The sequence below is a fragment of the Athene cunicularia genome (assembly GCF_003259725.1).
Source record: "Athene cunicularia isolate RWA chromosome 22 unlocalized genomic scaffold, athCun1 chr22_part1, whole genome shotgun sequence".
In the NCBI taxonomy this organism is placed as follows: Eukaryota; Metazoa; Chordata; class Aves; order Strigiformes; family Strigidae; genus Athene; species Athene cunicularia.
In genome coordinates, this window is record NW_020799128.1 from 1,921,542 (window position 1) to 1,939,328 (window position 17,787).

Genomic DNA, 17,787 nt, shown 5'->3' on the forward strand with positions numbered 1-17,787 from the left:
CCACCCGCCCATCATCTGCGGCTGGTTTTCTGCCTGTCTCGCTCACGATCCTTCACTCCTCCTTGGACAGATTAATCAGCTCAAGATTAAAGGCAGACAATAAGCTGAAGGGAGACAACACCACCAACCGCTGTTGGCTTATCTGTGTGGCTTTAATAACACCAGAGCTGGCATTCAGCCACGCTGAAATGTCACGGGTCCAGTGAGCCCAAATGGTTGACTGCTGTGGGGGAGAGATAACAACCACCGGTGCATCAGGCACTTGGTGGTAAACGAAAGGGGAAGGCAGAATCTTAGAGGAACTGATTTAAAGGGAATTTTCCAAATATGGGGAAAATAAAGTAGTATTGTTTTAACACAAGCATGAAAACTCTTAAGTAGGGTAGGAGAAGTGACAGCATCCGTTTATAAAGCACCAGCGTTTATTAATCACATCGCCGGGCAGTGCAAGTGTTAAGGGTCAGCTTGAAACATATCTTTGCTCTTCATTCAGCTGCTCTATCTCCACCCATACTGTAAAACCATACCGACCCACCAGCTGCACAGCACGGGTAAAACGGTGCCAATCTCAGCTTTAAATAGTGACTTTATAAAATGTTGCATCACGGCTTGGCTCCCTTTTACAAACTCAGCTAACACTGTGGCTTTCTGGTCCTTAAGAGCTTCTCTGAAGCAGGACGATGGATATCTGTGGGTCTCAGCTCACAGATCAGGCCCTGACCAAGCTCCCAGTTTGAGAACGGAGGCAGCACACACAGAAGACTGGGGAATTTAACCAACAGCCTGCAGGATGCTCTGAGACTGAAGCCATAAAAAAATCCCATATAATCTCTCTCTGGCACTTTCAATCTCTCTCTCTCAAAAAAAAATGCAGTTTAAGAGCCATGCCTTTATATTTTTGACTCCTCGCTAAGCTCAAGAGAAATCACCGCTTCAGTAGCACAGCTGAATTCAGCTATCAACCTTGCCTTGAAAATAGAAGTTTACTTTTTGGATGGATGTCCTCGTGGGTGGGGATCAATGGGGTTTATAGCTTCCTGGTATTGTGGCATCTTCCTTTTTTTTTTTCTTTTTTGCATCCTTCCTCATTTGAGCAGGCCTTGGCATGCTAACAACCCCTTCCTGGAGTTCCTATTAATAGCCTTTGGTTCTAGCTTTTCCCCCCCATAAAGGTGTGAGTTTTGGTTTTTTTTTTTTCCAGCTGACTTAATTACATGTCATCTAAAGCATGCATGAAATTTCTTCTGGTCTTCAGCTAATGAACACCGCTACCAGGAAAGAGAAAAGCTATTTGATATGGACAATATAAACGCAGATTAGGGTCAGATGTTACAAAAACTGTGTATGTAATAAAACCATGTATGCAGGGTTCCAGTTGCTATTATAAACTGCAGTTTTACACATTATGTCCTGCTCCTACTAGCACTGGATGTGCCTATTGTTTAAGAGGAGTTTATAAGGTGAAAATCCTTAACTTTTAAGCTGAACTGTTAGCAGGCAGATTTCCCCTACCCAAAACTTTAAATAGCAGCTTAATCACTATAAACACATCTGCCTTTTTAATACTACTTAATCTTCACAGCAACTGCATGTGATGAAATCTGGTGGATTTATTGAGTTGTACATTCTGTCACAAGCCATTTTATTGAGAGGTTGTAATTAAATTCAGCCCTGGTAATTGCACAGCTCCCTACTTAGAAGTCTGGAGTTGTTGCTAGTCTCTGGCTGCAGCAGTATTCTCCTGGCACTGGTGTGAACTGGGAGTAACGCTATGAGAGTGGAATAAAAGTGGAATAAAATCAGTATGAGTGAACTGAAAGTTGGGCCCTTGACTGACCCAAGGAGCTTCACAGAAGATTATCCCATAATCACAGACTTTATTTCACCCAGAGACTTCAAACTCTCAGCTGGTGAAATACCACAAACCCTTCTACTATTAGTTATATATGATTCCAACCCTTTTATATGTCAAGGATTGAGCTACCAAAAGCTGCCTTGTCCAGTCACAAAGTTATTAACAAAGTCAAGCCTCCAGCAACAAGAGACTTCTGCTTGAAATATTGAAACCCAACTGCCAGCTCACTGGCTCTGCATCGGTTTAGGCTAGAAAGAGACCTCAGCATTTATTCTGAGCTCAAAAAAATCCCAAATCAAGTAACCTAAAAGAGCTTCACATCTCTTACGTTCTGATTTCATGCCCGGCTCTTCCTCTAAACCACACTCCAGGTGATGTTTCTGATCTAGGACAAGAAAGGACAGCTACAAGATTGCTTCTAAGGTTGCCTTTTCATGTACCTAACATACACAAGGTGATAGACTTGAAGGTGATGAAAAATCAAATGAAGAACCTTCTCGACGTCCTGGATCCAGCAATCAGATTTCCGCTTTGCCTATTTCTGGGGATTTATTCCCACATTATTTTATTATGGGAGGGTTTTTTTCCCCCCAAGAAAAAGATACTTGAAAAAAAGAGATTATTCTAGAGAATAACAGCACTCTGCACAGAAAAGCATTTGCTGCGCTAACACGACGACACAAGGACTGCTCGCTCGCACACGTCTGCCAAACGAACAGAAGAAAAGGCAGGCTAAACGACACCGCATGTTGTTTTCTGTCACTTTAGATCCAGTTTATTAGACTCCATGCAGGGAATCAGAAGCTGGACCAGACTCAGAAAAATTAGACGTATCCATGCTACACTGATTACATTTTCAGACTGCAATGTTCTGTTATTCCCTCGCTGACGTCATACAGATATTTCACTTGTCTTTTTAGCTGATTAGATCCAAAATATGATTAATAATTTAATGCCAGCTGGACACAAATGTAAAGAATGGGGGTCAGTATGTCCAAACAGTAATTAATAACCCTCTTAATAACAGCTGGAATGACTATCTATTTAGATCAGATCAAAAAAGGCTCCGTTACAGGTTTATTGTACATCCCAAGCTATGCTTGTATCTCAGGAGGTCACCATGACAGAGGAGGTGGGGAGCCAAGTTCAAAAGAGATATTTAAGTGATTCCAAGATTTATTCTTTTTTTTAGGCATACGCCACACTTCAAGCCCATGATTAAAAAAAAAAAAGTGTACAGGACTTCAAAGACTTCCATACGAAAATTGGCCTGTAAACCTGGAGGGAATGGGACTGAGAAAACCTTTGCCTGTAGCCATGGTTTTCAAGTCAAGGCAAAACACAACTGTAACAACACATCCAAGGGGCAATAGTTTGATCAGAAACAAGAGGACAAAAGAGCAAGCGCTGTAAGCCAGTTCTGTCCCTCTCAGGTCAGTGGAGATATTACCCTGCCCGCCAGGCTTTTTCCACTAGCCAGGAAGCTGGAATAATTCTGGATTTGCATCATTGTCCACAAGACCAGATTTTGGCTTCTCAGCTTCCTTTCACTGCCCATGGTTGTCTCGGGGGGGGGCGTTGGAAACGAAGAGGAACAACTGCAGAACGGGAATTTTTACAATGGAAATTTGTGATGGTTCTGAGGGAGCTTTATGTTTTGAGGACCAGAAAGATTAATTTTTTTTTTCCCCCCAACAAAATAAACTAAATGCAAAGAGTTCTGACTCTACAGAATCACTTTTAACAGTTTGTGAGGGAAATAAAATAATATCTGCTTGGTGAACGTGTCCTTTCCCTCTGTGTATCTGCCATATAAACATCTCCCCTCGCTGGACAAGGGCCAGACACTTCCTCTTCTCGTGGCCGTGATGAAGTGACATCACGCTTTGAGGCAGAGGTTTTCATCAATCACCATCACACCACTGCCACTTCTGGTAAGACACTAAGAGTCCCCATTCTGTCCTCAGTTAAGGCTGACTTTGATGACTGCCAAACAGAGCTATAGACAAGGAAGCACGGAGTGAACCAGATCCAAGTGTCCGTGTGTCCATAGAGAAAACTGTGGTGGGATCTGATGTGGGGGTGAGCAGAACCCATTTTCTAACAAACCTCTTGTAGGACAGAGACCAAGCAGCACATTCACACTGCACGTGTCAATTGTGACTACACTGAGCCATCTGCTAGTTTTCTATTAACTCCACAAGGCTACTGTTGCCTGCCAAAATACCTATTGTAATAACGACCCGTAGGAAGCCCGAAGTAGATCTTCCTTAGTTTTAATAGGAATCCTGTGACGCGGTCCCCAGCTGCCAAATTTCCTTCCTCCAGGTCTGAAATAGCCCTGTCCAGCCTCTGACACAGTCTGGGATCTTCCCAGGCTCACAAAACCTTGTTTGGGGGCACAAAGCACCATGTCTGAGGCACGAAAGGATGCACGCCTGGGTACCACCTGAGCTGGCCAGCCCAAGGATGGACACCAAGCCTCTGACTCTTCTAGTACAGAAGCCCTACAGCAAACTGCTTAGGAAAACTCATCCATACAAGACGCTGCCTTTTATTTTTGCCACGCACTAAGCTTTCAGAGGCAACTCTTATGTTCTAGACCTCAACTTAATTTCCTGTCTCAAACACGAAAGCCAGACGGATCAATAGGCTGCACTGCCCCATGACCCACGCTGCGGGGCAGCTCACTACGAGTCATTTCCATACAGCTGCCACTTGCCCCTTGTTTGCACAGCAAAAGGACCGACTGCTTCACAAAGCACCAGAAGCCAACTCTGGTCTTGGTACCGTGGCCTCATTTTACCTCATGCAAGAACATCCTGCACACCTACATTTTTCTCCAGTTACTGTTGGGCTACAAAAACTTTTTCAGTTCACAGTAGACAAAGAGTCTCCGCACATCAATCTGAAAAGTACTTTGTACCCCAGCAGTAGCTGAACTCTTCGGACACTGATACAAATCCTGAGAAATCTCATCTGAAATAAAGAAAAGTCTGTTGGGAAGTATCATTAACTGATACGCATTTCTGAAATGAGATTTCTGAAGCAATATTGGGTTACCCTATCTCTTGCTGTGCTATGCTTTGGGAACTTTCCCCCTTGCCCTCTGCACAAAAGCAGTGCTGTGCAATAATACAGGACAGTTCTCAAGGAACTCCTTTTCCACCTCACGTTGTCTGTAGGTTGCGCCAGGGAATTTAATTCATATGTAAACCACCACAGAGTCCCCCAGATTCCAAAAGTATAGGAACTGCACATATGTAACTGCTTTCAGGAACAAAGCAATCTGGTGAAAATATGCCCTAGAAGCACTCAGGAAGAGGAACTTCCAATAGCACGGCCCTTTTTGACGGGCTTTGAAAATTCACTGGGAGATTTCTCCCTTAACATTTGCATGCTGAAGTCTCATGGTTCCTCCTATTAGTTAAAACAGGCTTTCAGGATCCAGGAAGATCATTTTGTACTTACAATAGGAAGGTCTAGGTGAATTTAACTCATCTGAATTAAAAGCTTACAACTCCTCAGCAACAAAGCCACCTCCCGTTATGGACAGCGAGCAACTAGCATGGAGAAATTAAATGACGTACCCATTGTCACAGAGATAGTCCTAATGCTATCCGTAACCTGTCGAGGGAAGAAAGGGGTTTTTCCAGAAGCCGTAACTCTTAACCCCCCAACACTGCATTCCTTTGAGAAGCACACGGCTTCCATGGGAGTTTGGGTTGTGCGAAGATGCAGGCACAGCCCCAAGTTGGTAACAACTGGCAATTTATAAGCATAATTAAAGTATGTTAGACAGGAGGAGCTAATTTGTATTCCTTAAACATTTCTGCCTCTCACCAGAAAGATTAAAAAACCAAAAAAATCTGGTTTTTAAGAAACAGATGGGACCTATGAACTGAAGGAAAGATGGAAGAAGACTCCACGGACCCAAGACGTCAAATTCCACTCTACAGACAGCACTCACCCAAATCCACCCCGAGTGAGAAGTAACTGCATTTCGTTTTAGCCATCACTTATTTCAGGCATCACTTGCTTCCTTCCCCTGACACGCAAATTGGGAAGTGAAAAGTTCCTGTCTGACAAGGATGGTTTCTGCTGAGTCAAGCTCAAGGGAAGGTAAAAGAAGCCAAAGGATTGAACACTGGTAGGAAGGCAAAAATCTGTGCCCAGAAAAACAGGCCAAGAAAAGAGCTGGAGGCACCATTTCCTTCTAAGACCTTGTCTCAACTTGAAGGTGATGAAGACAGGTTACCTAGCAAGATTTACCACATGTGCCCTAAAAACCTGTCACAGACAGCTAACGGTGTTACATTAATGGAGGTGAATAACTGTACTTTTTTTTTTTTTAAGATTGCTTTTCCATCTACAGCAGACAAGCTTTATCTGGAGGACGCAACGTTTACACCTGCACCCCTCAAAGTATCACATAGATTTTCCACTGATGTAAGGGGCTGTGTAAAACACAACACACCAGTGATACCCGTTAGCTCTTTACTTCTCCTGCCATGTCATCCGTAAGGCATGGGACTTGGGGATGAAAGTGCTGGACACAAAGCAAGAAAAGCATTTAAGAGTAGCTCTTCAAACACAGGAACGTGAATTCTTCTCCATGCTGTGGGAAAGCAGCACTACTGATCCCAACCGTTATATGGAACAAGAGGTATTAAGTGCTATTGCATAAACAGACAACACTGGTTATTTCTGAGCGAGTGCCAAATCCCTCTTTCTGGATGCACGGAAAAATCTAGGTCAGTCACATCTGCAGGAAGACGGCTGCACTGCCAGCGGTGCTGCCATTTCAACATTCATTTGTTCATACCTACATCAGTCTCCAGGCACCAGCAGGTGTTGGGGAGCCCCCATCCACTCCTTCCTCCACAGTGACAGGGGTGGAGAGGGTCCAGAGCAGAGCGGGGCAAAGCAGAAATGAAGCCAGGGCCCCGCTCACCTGCTCTTTAAAAAAAAATAAATCAGTGTTGCCAAAGAGGCCGAAGGCTGAGAGAGGAGCAAGGGCCAGGATCCAGAGCAGCTCTGCGGAAGGCAAAAGATGGGAAAATAAGGAGAAATGTACTGACTGACTTACAAACAAGCTGTGCCGGACTGCAGTGGTTCCACAGGACTCCAGCCCCAAACCAGACACTGCTGATTTCACCTTTCAGCACTGCGGAGGAGAGACGGCCCAGCTGGCAGGCAGAGTCATTAGCCTGAGTATCGGACAGCCAGGGTTAAAGACACTATCACACCACAGACCCCCCGCATCACCTCAGGCAAAGCTACAAGCTCCTAAAGTCATCTGTTCCTCACAGGAGCCTATTCTCTCAGCAGCAAAGAGATGACAAACAATAGTTGCAGCCCAAAGGGGGGGAAAACAAAATAATAAAATAAAATGCCCACAATAACACACAACGTATGCTGAGGACTGAACAGCTGTTTCCTTCTGTGCTAACTGGCAAGAGACATCAAGGGCTTGGCAGATTCATTTCGCTTACTTCCAGCAAGACCCCTTTGGTCAGCCCATCGGAACAGCAGAGGTGATGCCATCCAGCAGAACGTCGGTGTCGCAGGGATGCAGGGAGCAGAGCCGGGCCCAGCAAGGCAAGCTCTTGGCCCAACAGGAGCTGCACACACCACTGCAGGGGTTGAAAAGCTCGAGAAGAGTAGCTCGCAATGGGGGACTGCCCAGCTCTTGTTCATGGACCCACTTTTTCATTAACGATTTTAAGCCCGCCCTGAAGGAGGGCAACACACGCATCAGCAGCAAGTGAAGCGAACAAGATTCAGAGTGAATCAGCGCAGGGGTATAAAAAGCACCGAGAGGAGCTGGGGAGAGGAGAGGAAGGGCCAGAGGGACTCTGCACTCCTGTGTGGTAACGTCATTATCTTCGTAACAGAGTTCAAGGAAGGCTTTACCCATATAAATCACCAATAACCTTTCCTACAAGCAAGTGGACATTTTCATTACATTTCTAGAGAATTCTACATTTCTTTGCTGCAGAAGAACCACTGCCAGCTGCTAGAAAGTGAAACGAGCCATACGCCCCAACGCAGCCTGTCTGCAGCACCAGTCCCCAGCCACACAGTTCCTCTTTTATCTCTGCTGCTGGATGAAAAAAAAAAAAAAGAAATAAAATTCAGGCTGGTGTCTGCAGAACAATGCGGTGCTGTGTACGCACAGCCACAGAGACTTGGTGAGACACTGCAGCTCTGTGGTCACTGCTCTTGGACTCAGAACGCTTGGTTTTGTACTTCCAGCTCGACCACAAGTTCCTGCGTGACCACAGCCGTCACCTCCTTCCGCGTCTCTTGTTTCCATCCTCCTCCTTTGCCCACCATTTAGACTCTTGCTCTCTACAAGAACAGGACTAACCCTGATAATATAAAATAGCGTAGTGCAGAGCGTGATCTAGTCTTCACTGGTGGGTCTAAACACCATCCCAGACCAAGCTGCCCTTGACCTTTTCTAAACCCTGCTCTAAGCTCACACTATTGCAGTTTTAGACTCTGATCTCCTCTGGGGCAGCTCCGTTCTCTCAAGTCACGCTCAGTTCACAAATCAAGAGGTGAGCAGGCATGCCAGACTTGACCCATTGCCTTCCAGCAAGGTGGTGATCTTCAGGATGACCTCGGACACCTGGTGTCACCTCACTACAGATCCGACTGTAGCGGAGCAGCTAACCCACTCCTGAAAACCTCTGCCACCCTGCACACGAGCTCTCTCTTTAACAGAAGCATAAAGCAGTAGGAAGCAGACTGCAGCCCATGTGAAGTTCCCCCTCATTTTCTGAACCTCCCAAGACACAAGGGCTCACATCCCCAGCGCACATTCTCCATGTTATTAGGATAACTGCTAGTCAAGTTCAAAAGGCAGCTGGCTTCCAAGTCACCAAGCCAGAAAGAGCTATAATTTCTCTCACTGTAATTTCTCTCTGTGATTATAACAGTGGTTGACTGAGTCAACACAGGCAATGTCAGCAAGCAATTTTACTCAAGAACAGCAGATACCCAGGAAGAAACGCAGCCTTTGGGAGAGGGGGGGGGCCAACATGTGTGTGGGAGATGGCCTGGATAGATGCAGTGCTCACTGGGACATTAAACACGCTAGAGGATCAGAGAGCCAGTAAATACACACGGCTTAACTTCGTCCTTCCCAAAGGGATAGGAACGGAGAAAGGCAATCCTGCCTCCACTGAAATCAGGGGGAGTTTTACCATTGGTTTTTGATGGGATTTCATCCATCACAGTTAATAAGCGACCAAATCATCAGATGACTTGGGAGAGGCCACCCTGTTCTTAGCAGTGGTATCTTCCTTCTCGAACAACTCCAGGGACTGTTCTATAGCCTGGGGCATCAACCTATCTCAAGTTGGGACAACGGGGGCTCCGAACTGCCATCTTTAGCTCAACAGAACTGTGGCTCCACAGGCTCCATGGACGAGAAAGTCTCTTGTAAAGGGCAACTTCAGACAGAGTCCTCTTCCAAAATTCCAGAAGGACTGTTCTCTTTCCATGGAATACAGGGGGGAGCTTAGGGAAGCCACCCTGAACGAGCTGGAGCCTATCTAAGACTCTTCTCTCCTCCAAAGTCTTCTGCGGATCACCCTGGAATCCTCTCTTCAACTTAATGCCCAAACACTGCATTCTGACATTTTAAAAGGGCAATAATCCAAGGTTTTTTTCCAGAGTAATGTTATCCTAAAGTCTGCGCAGTGCTGTTCACCCTTGGCTGACATGCCCACACTAGTATCGTTTTAAGGTAGGGACAGAGAAAGGATCATGCAAATCGCGGTTTCAGAAAAACAATCATATCACAATGCGTCACTTCACCTCTCAGCGGCTCTGCACAGCAAAACCAACTGTATTTTTTCATGCGTTAGCAGAGTCAGCTGGAGTCTTCCCTTTGGCACTGAAGGGGGTAGAGACAGAAGGATCATAGCTGGAATTCCTGTTCAAATGGCCTCCGTGGAATGAGTAGCTAGAAAAAACAACCAGCCCTAACTCCTGAGTGGAGCAACCTAGAAGAGGGCTCAGGAAAGTGAGGACTGGAGGGCAGGAAAGGGCTAAGTCAGCTCATCACCTCCAGCCGCTCTCCCTCACCCCAGCTGAGCAGGGGATCAGTTGGGAAACACTGGGTTGGAGCCAGATCTGCTTCCCACCCGGATCAATCTCCGCCAGTCCCACACAGAACACGGGGCTGCTCCACTGGCCACCAGCTGAGTTGGATTCTCCTCTCCTCGATGCTGGAGTAACGAATTTACTTTAAAGGGGAACGGAAGTAAGTGAGAACAGGGCTTGGAAACAATAGGTTACATTCTTGAACTCCTGTGCGCTTCCCTTGGATGTGTTTGCCATCAGTATTAAAGGAACAACACTGAATTTGAGCTGAGCTGAAAACGAAGTTCACTGAAATCAAACCAGACCTACAGGGTGAATTCCTGGCACTGCTGAGGTCAGCGATAAAACTCTCTGTTACCTCACCGAAGCCAGGATTTCCCCCCCCGGTTTTTATAAAACCAACAGTCAGTGGAAACCTATCCAAGATTCTTGTTTTTAATTTCACTGAAAAATGTACATAAAGCAAACGTTTCCCTGCAACGATTGTAAAGTAAACAGCCGTAAAGTGCCCTCCTGTGTGCAAACGTGAAACAAAGCGAAGCATGAAGCCAACTCACCCTGCCCAAATGAGGGCTACGTATGAAAAAAACGGATGGAGCAAAGGTATTTGTAAATAAATAACGTGAAGTTTGCTGAAAGCGCAAATGAAGAAACATGGGTGGGTTTTTTGTCCAACAAAGCTCACATTTGTGTGCCCAGTTTTTCCCATAAAAACCTGAAGAACGGAGGCACACAGGTATTCCCATGAGAGACGCATATTCTCTCTTGAAAAGCTACAGGCACGGTATTGAAAATATACCATGACATAAACATTAGTGTGTCATTTTCCGGCTGCACTTTGTTTGTGATGTTATGAATCTCGCTCACTAAACGTTGTCCCATTTATTATAAAAGAAAAAAAAAATGCTGCAATCAACTGCAACTCCCACCTGCTTTGGGAAAAACCAAAGGCCACCCACCAAGAGCATGCTCACGAGGGCAGTTCTGCATGCTTCATTGTGGAAAAACATTTTTGAAAATGGTATAATTTTGCTCAGAAGAGAACACAGCTGAGCTGACACAGAGCAGAGACTCTGAAGCTTTGAAGTCTGGTTGGATTATTTCCCCTGCTTTTCCACTGTTCAGCTCCAGTTGCTGATGCCCACCCATCAGAAATGTCTCTCCAACATCCTAAGCAGTTCCATTAGTGTCCTTGCTGTTATGCTTTAGGAAAATGGGGTTTGTTCAGAGATGATTGTGGATTTTGGTATCCTAATCCAGGAAGGCATTAAGGTCAAGTTTAACCATCAGCCTTCTCTACACGGCTTTCCCATGGTCATAATCTACATCGTGCTCATTTGTTCAGAGCTGTAAAATGAGAGGTTATAAACTGGGGGCCTCTCCTCCAACTTCCCTAACTCAACAAACACCATTAGTGAGATGTTCAGCTACTACAGTGATGAAGGCAATGTACGTGTACGCATGAACAGAAAGGTCCAAGCATTTCTGAAGCATGAGGCTCCACGTAGGTGAAGTTGGCCAACCAAAGCAAAGGGTTACTACAGAAAATTTTGCCTAAGCAATTTCTGCTTGAAAAGCTTTAAGAAGTGCCACTGGGGGAAATAATGCCGTTGAAAGGTCAGATGCAGACGACAGAAAATGTTATTTTGATCTAATCCAACTTAACAAGGAAGAACAAAATGGTAATTCAAGTGTGATCCAGGTGTACCAACAACAAAGGAACAACCAGCGAAACAAAGTCAATGAACTGAAGCTGAAAAGAAAATACGATTTCAGTGTTATTAATTTAAATTGACAGCAAAGACTTGAAGGAAAACTGGGTATTAGTATGCACAATGAGACCATCCACAGCTACACTCCCACTTTACGTTCTGTGTGTGAGGTCATCTTCGCACACAGACTTCATACTCTAAAGTGATAACATTATGAAAAAATAATGTCCTGGGTTATTTTAAGGTTATTTATTTGAAGCATTAGACCAAGTTCATAGGCCAGACACAACCTCTTTCAAGGTCCAGACCCAGAAAACGTTTGTTTCTGGAAGAGAGACAGTCTGGCTGTGTTTGGACCAGCTCCTACTCCCAATCTCCACGTCAATCCATCCGAGTCCGCCCACCAGGCCAGGGATCAAAGATTGCTCATAACCATCCTCTAAGAGATGAGGATGTTCTAGTCCATAAGGAGCTAGGTTTGAACCGAGGAGAGTTAGTCTGACTCCTGGCTGTGCCTAAGATCTCTTTATATCGTGGATCAAACAAGAGACACTGGTCTATGTTCTGAACCACGCTCTTATTTCTCTGCACCTTAAACTCCCCTCCTGTGAAATGGCAGCACCTCAGAGTACACGAAAGAATGCAAGATGCTCAGATATTCTATCACTTTACACCTTTATCCCTGACTCCCACATGCAGCAACAGACTCCAGGGCGCCGTGTTACCGCTTACATGTGATCAGCTGCACTGCAACAGTGGTTTTTTATTTTTTTTTCTCTAGCTCAGACAAGGTTAATGACAATGACTCACTCACAGAGTTTTAAGGTCTGACAAGCCAAGCATCTGTAGCCAATGCAAGCAGGGACAGACAAGCCTGGAAGTCATTCACAAGGCATTTCAGAGCCAGAGTGGAACACCATGAGTGTCTGATCCTGGTGTTAAGTCAGTCTGTCTTTTTATTTTGAGACATTTTCATTTCCCAATTTCTCTCTTCCTCCAAAAGAGGATATGAGCACAAAAGGAACAACGCTAACAAAAATCCTGGTGCCAAAGCCGTGTATATGAGTGAGCATGTGCAAATCCCTAAGTAAGTGGTCCAGTTTTCAAAGACACATAGTACACTGGTATCAAGCTTCTGGGTGCGAACCGTATGATGGACATCTATCCATCCCCAGACAAACCTGTATGAAGTACCTGTCCTCCTCTCTGTATGTGCAGCAACTGCTGTGCCAGAAAGGCTGAACTGCACAGATCAAAGAGTACAATCCTCTTGGAGTCAGAGACATGACAGAGAGTGGGAACCGAGGCACAGGGGATGTGGAGAATCTGCTGCTCATACTGGAGCCAGAGGTCAAAGTGACACTGGTTCCACTAGCAGCAGACCCAAGAATCTGGTAAAGTCACACAAGCAGCAAGGCAACCCCTGCCAACAGAAAGGACAAGAGTGAAATGATTGACAGCTGCAAGATGGGCAAATCCCGGGGTCTTGTTTTTCCATCCCTTTTCCTACACAAGCTTTTCTCAGCAACCTGGACAGACATCTCCCACTGCTGGTACCTGGTCCAAAATATCATGTGACTTACACAACCCACCGTTTCTGTCCTTATCGGAGGAAGAGAAAAGTAAAGCTTTCTTGGAAGAGACAAAACAGTCAGCTTACTGATCATGGTGGTGCCCCCAGCCAGTGCAGCCTTGGTCCCTTGGAAGAAGTCATCAGCAGACGTCATCCCCTGTTCTGGCATCTGGAAGCGGGTGTGAACATCAATCCCTCCAGGAATCACCATCCTGCCATGGGCTTCAATAGTTTTCACTCCCCCTGGCACAATCAGATTCTCTCCTATTTGCCTGGGTAAAGAGGTTTCAAAGAGCACATCAGACACAAACAAGGCCAACAGCCTGTAAGCATACACCCTCCTGCTACTTAACCTGGCTAGCGTTTTCTTTTTCCGTATAAAGACACATCCAGGATCAGCATACACAGCTGATAACGTTTTATTCTTCCCCTTGAAGCAGTTGCATAATTGAGAGCAAAGTGTGCAATTACTTCAGGACCTCGGGGCAATATTAGACTTAAGAGGAAGGAAAAGAAGGAGCCACTGGCAGGCAGCTGGAGAAGGGACCGTGCAGATAATCAGATGATCGCTGCTCCAAACACAGCCAGAGCCTTGTCAGCAGCTTTACTGGGACTGGACTGGGGTTGCCAAGTGGCAGGTCAACACTTGATTCTTACCATCTAGCAGCAATTTAGATGCTAATATTGTTTTGGGAGCACCGGGAAAATTTTTGCCTCTATATATTGTCTACTTTCATGTAGAAATATTACGTCGTCCCTTGCACAAACACAAACCCGTGCAGATACTGGTTACCAGACTCCTGATGGGACTCTCAAAGGTCTCTCCAGTTTAGCTCTTCACAGACGTATTTTTAGAAAAGTGCCATGTCGGATGACACATTGCGATTAATGAGCTCTTTTGGGCTCGTTCCTATAACTTTCAACCTTGATTAACAAAGCACATGTGCTGACCATGTAGCCAGAACAGGAAAATTCCCTGTTTGTAACCTCTGGCTCGTCCATTTTTTCCTAAGAGTAATTTTCCAAAGAAATTTGTAATATGTTTAACGTGCCAGAAACGTATGTTTTGGGACTGAAAAACACAGAAGCATGCTGGAAAGAGGTCTGAACGCCAATCCTTAAACTACAGGAACATTTTTAACATTAAGGGGGTTTGGATGATAGATTCATAGAAGACAGAGCTACAAGAGACCTCAAGGGGTCACCTAAGTCCACCCTCCTACCCTAAACCAGAAGTAACTGTATTTGGATGGTGACCCCTGGATTCAGAATATTTTAAGTCATAACTCAGTAAAATGTTACAACACAGATAACTTCAAACACATGTGCTGTCTCAGCATGGGGCTATTCACATGGCTAAAATTAAACACATGTAAGTACCTCCTCTGACCCACACTTTAATAACAGTGGGGCTTTGGGCCATTTGTTTATTTAATTTAACGACTTGTTTTTAAAGTTCCTCCATCAAACACCAGGATACATGTGAAATATTCATTTTTTTTCACTGCAATTTAATATAGCTCACTGAGATGAAGTTATTCCTTGCTAACCTGCAGGACATTTATGGACATTTCCAGTCACAACACGGTTTCAGGCTTCACTTACTTTATCAACCCATCTTCCATGTAAATGTCTGCATAAAAAGACTGGTCGTCATTAACTATTTTACCACCTTTGATCAAAAGACGATCACTCTGCAACAAAGAAGAACACAACAATACGTAATTATTCGGTGAGAAAGCTGACAGTCTGCAGTGTCACTTCAGAGATAAAAGAGTAGAGACAGGAACAACCTCTGCATTATTCAAAAGTGCACGTCAAAACGCAAGTCAACTGCTGCACTTTCAACTGGAAAGATAATGTATTTTATTTCATCTGGAAAGTCCTTTCATCACACTAATGATCAAAAAAAAAAAAAAAAAATCCGAGCAGAAGAGGAGCTGGGTTCCACTGGGCTTGTCTACTTGGCAGCTTCGCTCAATACCTGCAGTCTGCCACCATCACCTACAGCAAGAGCATTAAATAATACTTAGAGCGATGCGTAATAGCCACATCCCTTATTTTTTTCTGCCTTGGTCGTATGCAAAATTTCCTACATGCACCCACACACTGGAGTCACTACTTGGCCAACTGTGAGTCAACTGCTGTCAGGGAAGTGGACCAAAAGTCTGTTGCCACGGGTTACACCACACAAACAAACTCATTTTGTCCAACTCAGTGATGTTTCGATGCAGTGGACACTTTTACTGCCTTTCCAGAGCACTACTGCGTAATCAGATGGAAATAAACTTTAATTTGCTAATATGTGCTTAAGAGAAGGACTTAAAAAACGGTTATTAAAATTAGAAGACAGTTTGGCAGGAACAGGAAGGTAATTATAACAAGACAGCTATCGGGAGATGTGCTTTTATCACAGCCCAGGTTACACCTCGCTCCTGCAAGATTTTAGGTCAAAACCAAATTTATCCTTTTTTGCAGTAGTCATAAACAAGAGTGAAACTCAGTCTGGATGGGGAGGGGAGTTCAAAGCGACTGCTACGTTCTTCTGGTTCCTTCATTCCCAGCATGAGAGATGCACACCTTTAAAGCAAAGCACAGACAGTATGCAGTGCTCAGTTTAAACTACACCTTGGCCCTTACGTCTGCACTTTGATCCTCCTTCCTCCTCCCCAAACCATCTTTTTAAGAGAACAAAGCTACACCAGAACAGCACTGCCAAAGACTGGTGAAACCAAAAGCTGACTTCAAAAAGGGGCAGAACGCAGGACTTTTACTTGGTGGTGCCTTGAATTTACAGCAAATACGTATAAGACAGTGACAGTGGTGCTCAGGATCCTTATTTCGAGCTGGGACTCCGCTCGACAAACAGGAGAAAAGAATCAGGCGTTTTCCCAAAGAGTCTGTAATAAAACTGAAGAGCTGGAGCACCGTATTCTCAGCTGACACAGGCTGACATGGCTCTTTTAACACCAAAGAGCTACACGAATTGCATCAGCTACTGATTTACACCATTATCTCCATCTTTTATACGACTGCTAAACACCTATGAGATGTTAAGTGTCTCTCCTTCCCCGTCCTCGTTTCCTTCTCCTTCCTCCAACGGATGCAACGGAGAGTTTCCCTGAACAACGCCACCAATTTAAAAAACAAAGAAAGAAACCCCCAAGATTTAAATTTAGGATCTGCGGTGAATGCCAATAAGCCTGAATGAATTCACTTGGGGCGTGAAAAACCCACTTGTCTTTCAATGCCAGCCTCTACAGCAAACTGTCCTACATGTTTACCATTTCCAGAAAACACTGCAGTATTTATGCCCACCTCTAGTGCAGCCTCCCTGTGCTATTAAAAAAAGGCAAAACCAGCTAGTTTGGCCATCGATGTCACTGACAGCTCGAGTCCTAATGCAGTGGGCATCAGTTAGGAAGGAAAAAAAAAATAATAATAATAATATATGTATAATGATCAACCAAAATGCAGCCTGGGCCATTTTAATGATGCTCTGAACGCTTCTGCTAGTAAACAGGTCTCCTGCTGCGGCTGAGCGGTAGGATCTGAAATCAGAACGAATCCTTCTGCTCATTTCAACCACCTTGGAGACAAAAGCGCACGCAGTTTGCAACCGGGCGAGGGGCCTGCCCCTAAATCTGTATGTATTTACCCTACTGATGCAGTCAAAACGGGACAGCTAGACAGCGAGCATCCTCCTTCTTCAAGCATCAGCCTCCGCTGATCAATTGTAGGTTTATACAACCGCCAATAAGACCAGAATCTGATTTTTTTTCTATCCCTTCTCTTTAGAGGAGAACTGCATCGGGTGCACACCACATAAATCAGAGCATTCACTCGTAAGAAAAATGCATCAAGACTACTTTTGGCCTGCGACAGCAATTCAGCAGTAACCTTCATCCTTATTTAAACGTAGGCACCTTTTTTAAACTCTACCACTGGACTCTCGGATGGAAACTATCCACCCTCCCCTCCAAAAAAAAAAAAAAAAAAAAAAATGCTCCACGTATCACGTAACAATTTTGTGCATCCCCTGCCTTTCCTAAACATCCTTTCAAACGTAACTGTGCGGCCCAGCGGCTCCTGCACGAATGTCACACTTCAAAGCTCCATTTCAGAGCTCACTTTTCTGCCTCCGAGGCTGAGGAAGGAGAACTAGGATGGGTGTGTCCGTGGGGCTGGGAGAAGGAAGCCGCGGCGCCGCTGCCAATAATGAAAAACTCTGTGTCAAAAAAAAAAAATAAATAAATAAAATAAATAAATGGGTGTACCAGTCCGTTAGATGCGAGTATCTTGCCTTACGTAACGAAAAGTTAGTATCCTCGGATCTGCAATACCTGCCCTAAATCGGCTCCCACAATAACGACGTCAAGGGAGGGGTTTATATAACGGCTCCTTCCCTGCTCCCCCAGGCTGGCAGCGAGGAGCGGGGCGAACCGCGCGCCTTGCCAGAAGCTTCTTGGGGAAGAAAAGGGAATTTTGCTGCATCCCCAGCGCCAGCCCGCCGGGCTGGGGGGAGAGAT

General features: G+C 45.0%; 1 protein-coding gene across 1 annotated transcript in view; it reads right to left on the reverse strand.

Annotated features, from left to right (window-relative positions):
- Positions 1 to 17,787, reverse strand: part of DPYSL2 (dihydropyrimidinase like 2) — a 51,469-nt gene that overhangs the window by 22,534 nt on the left and 11,148 nt on the right. The window contains exons 2-3 of the mRNA XM_026862974.1: positions 14,864 to 14,952; positions 13,346 to 13,530 (exon numbers count right to left, since the gene is read on the reverse strand). Coding sequence (XP_026718775.1) covers positions 13,346 to 13,530; positions 14,864 to 14,952 — 274 coding nt within the window. The remainder of the gene's footprint in view (positions 1 to 13,345; positions 13,531 to 14,863; positions 14,953 to 17,787) is intronic.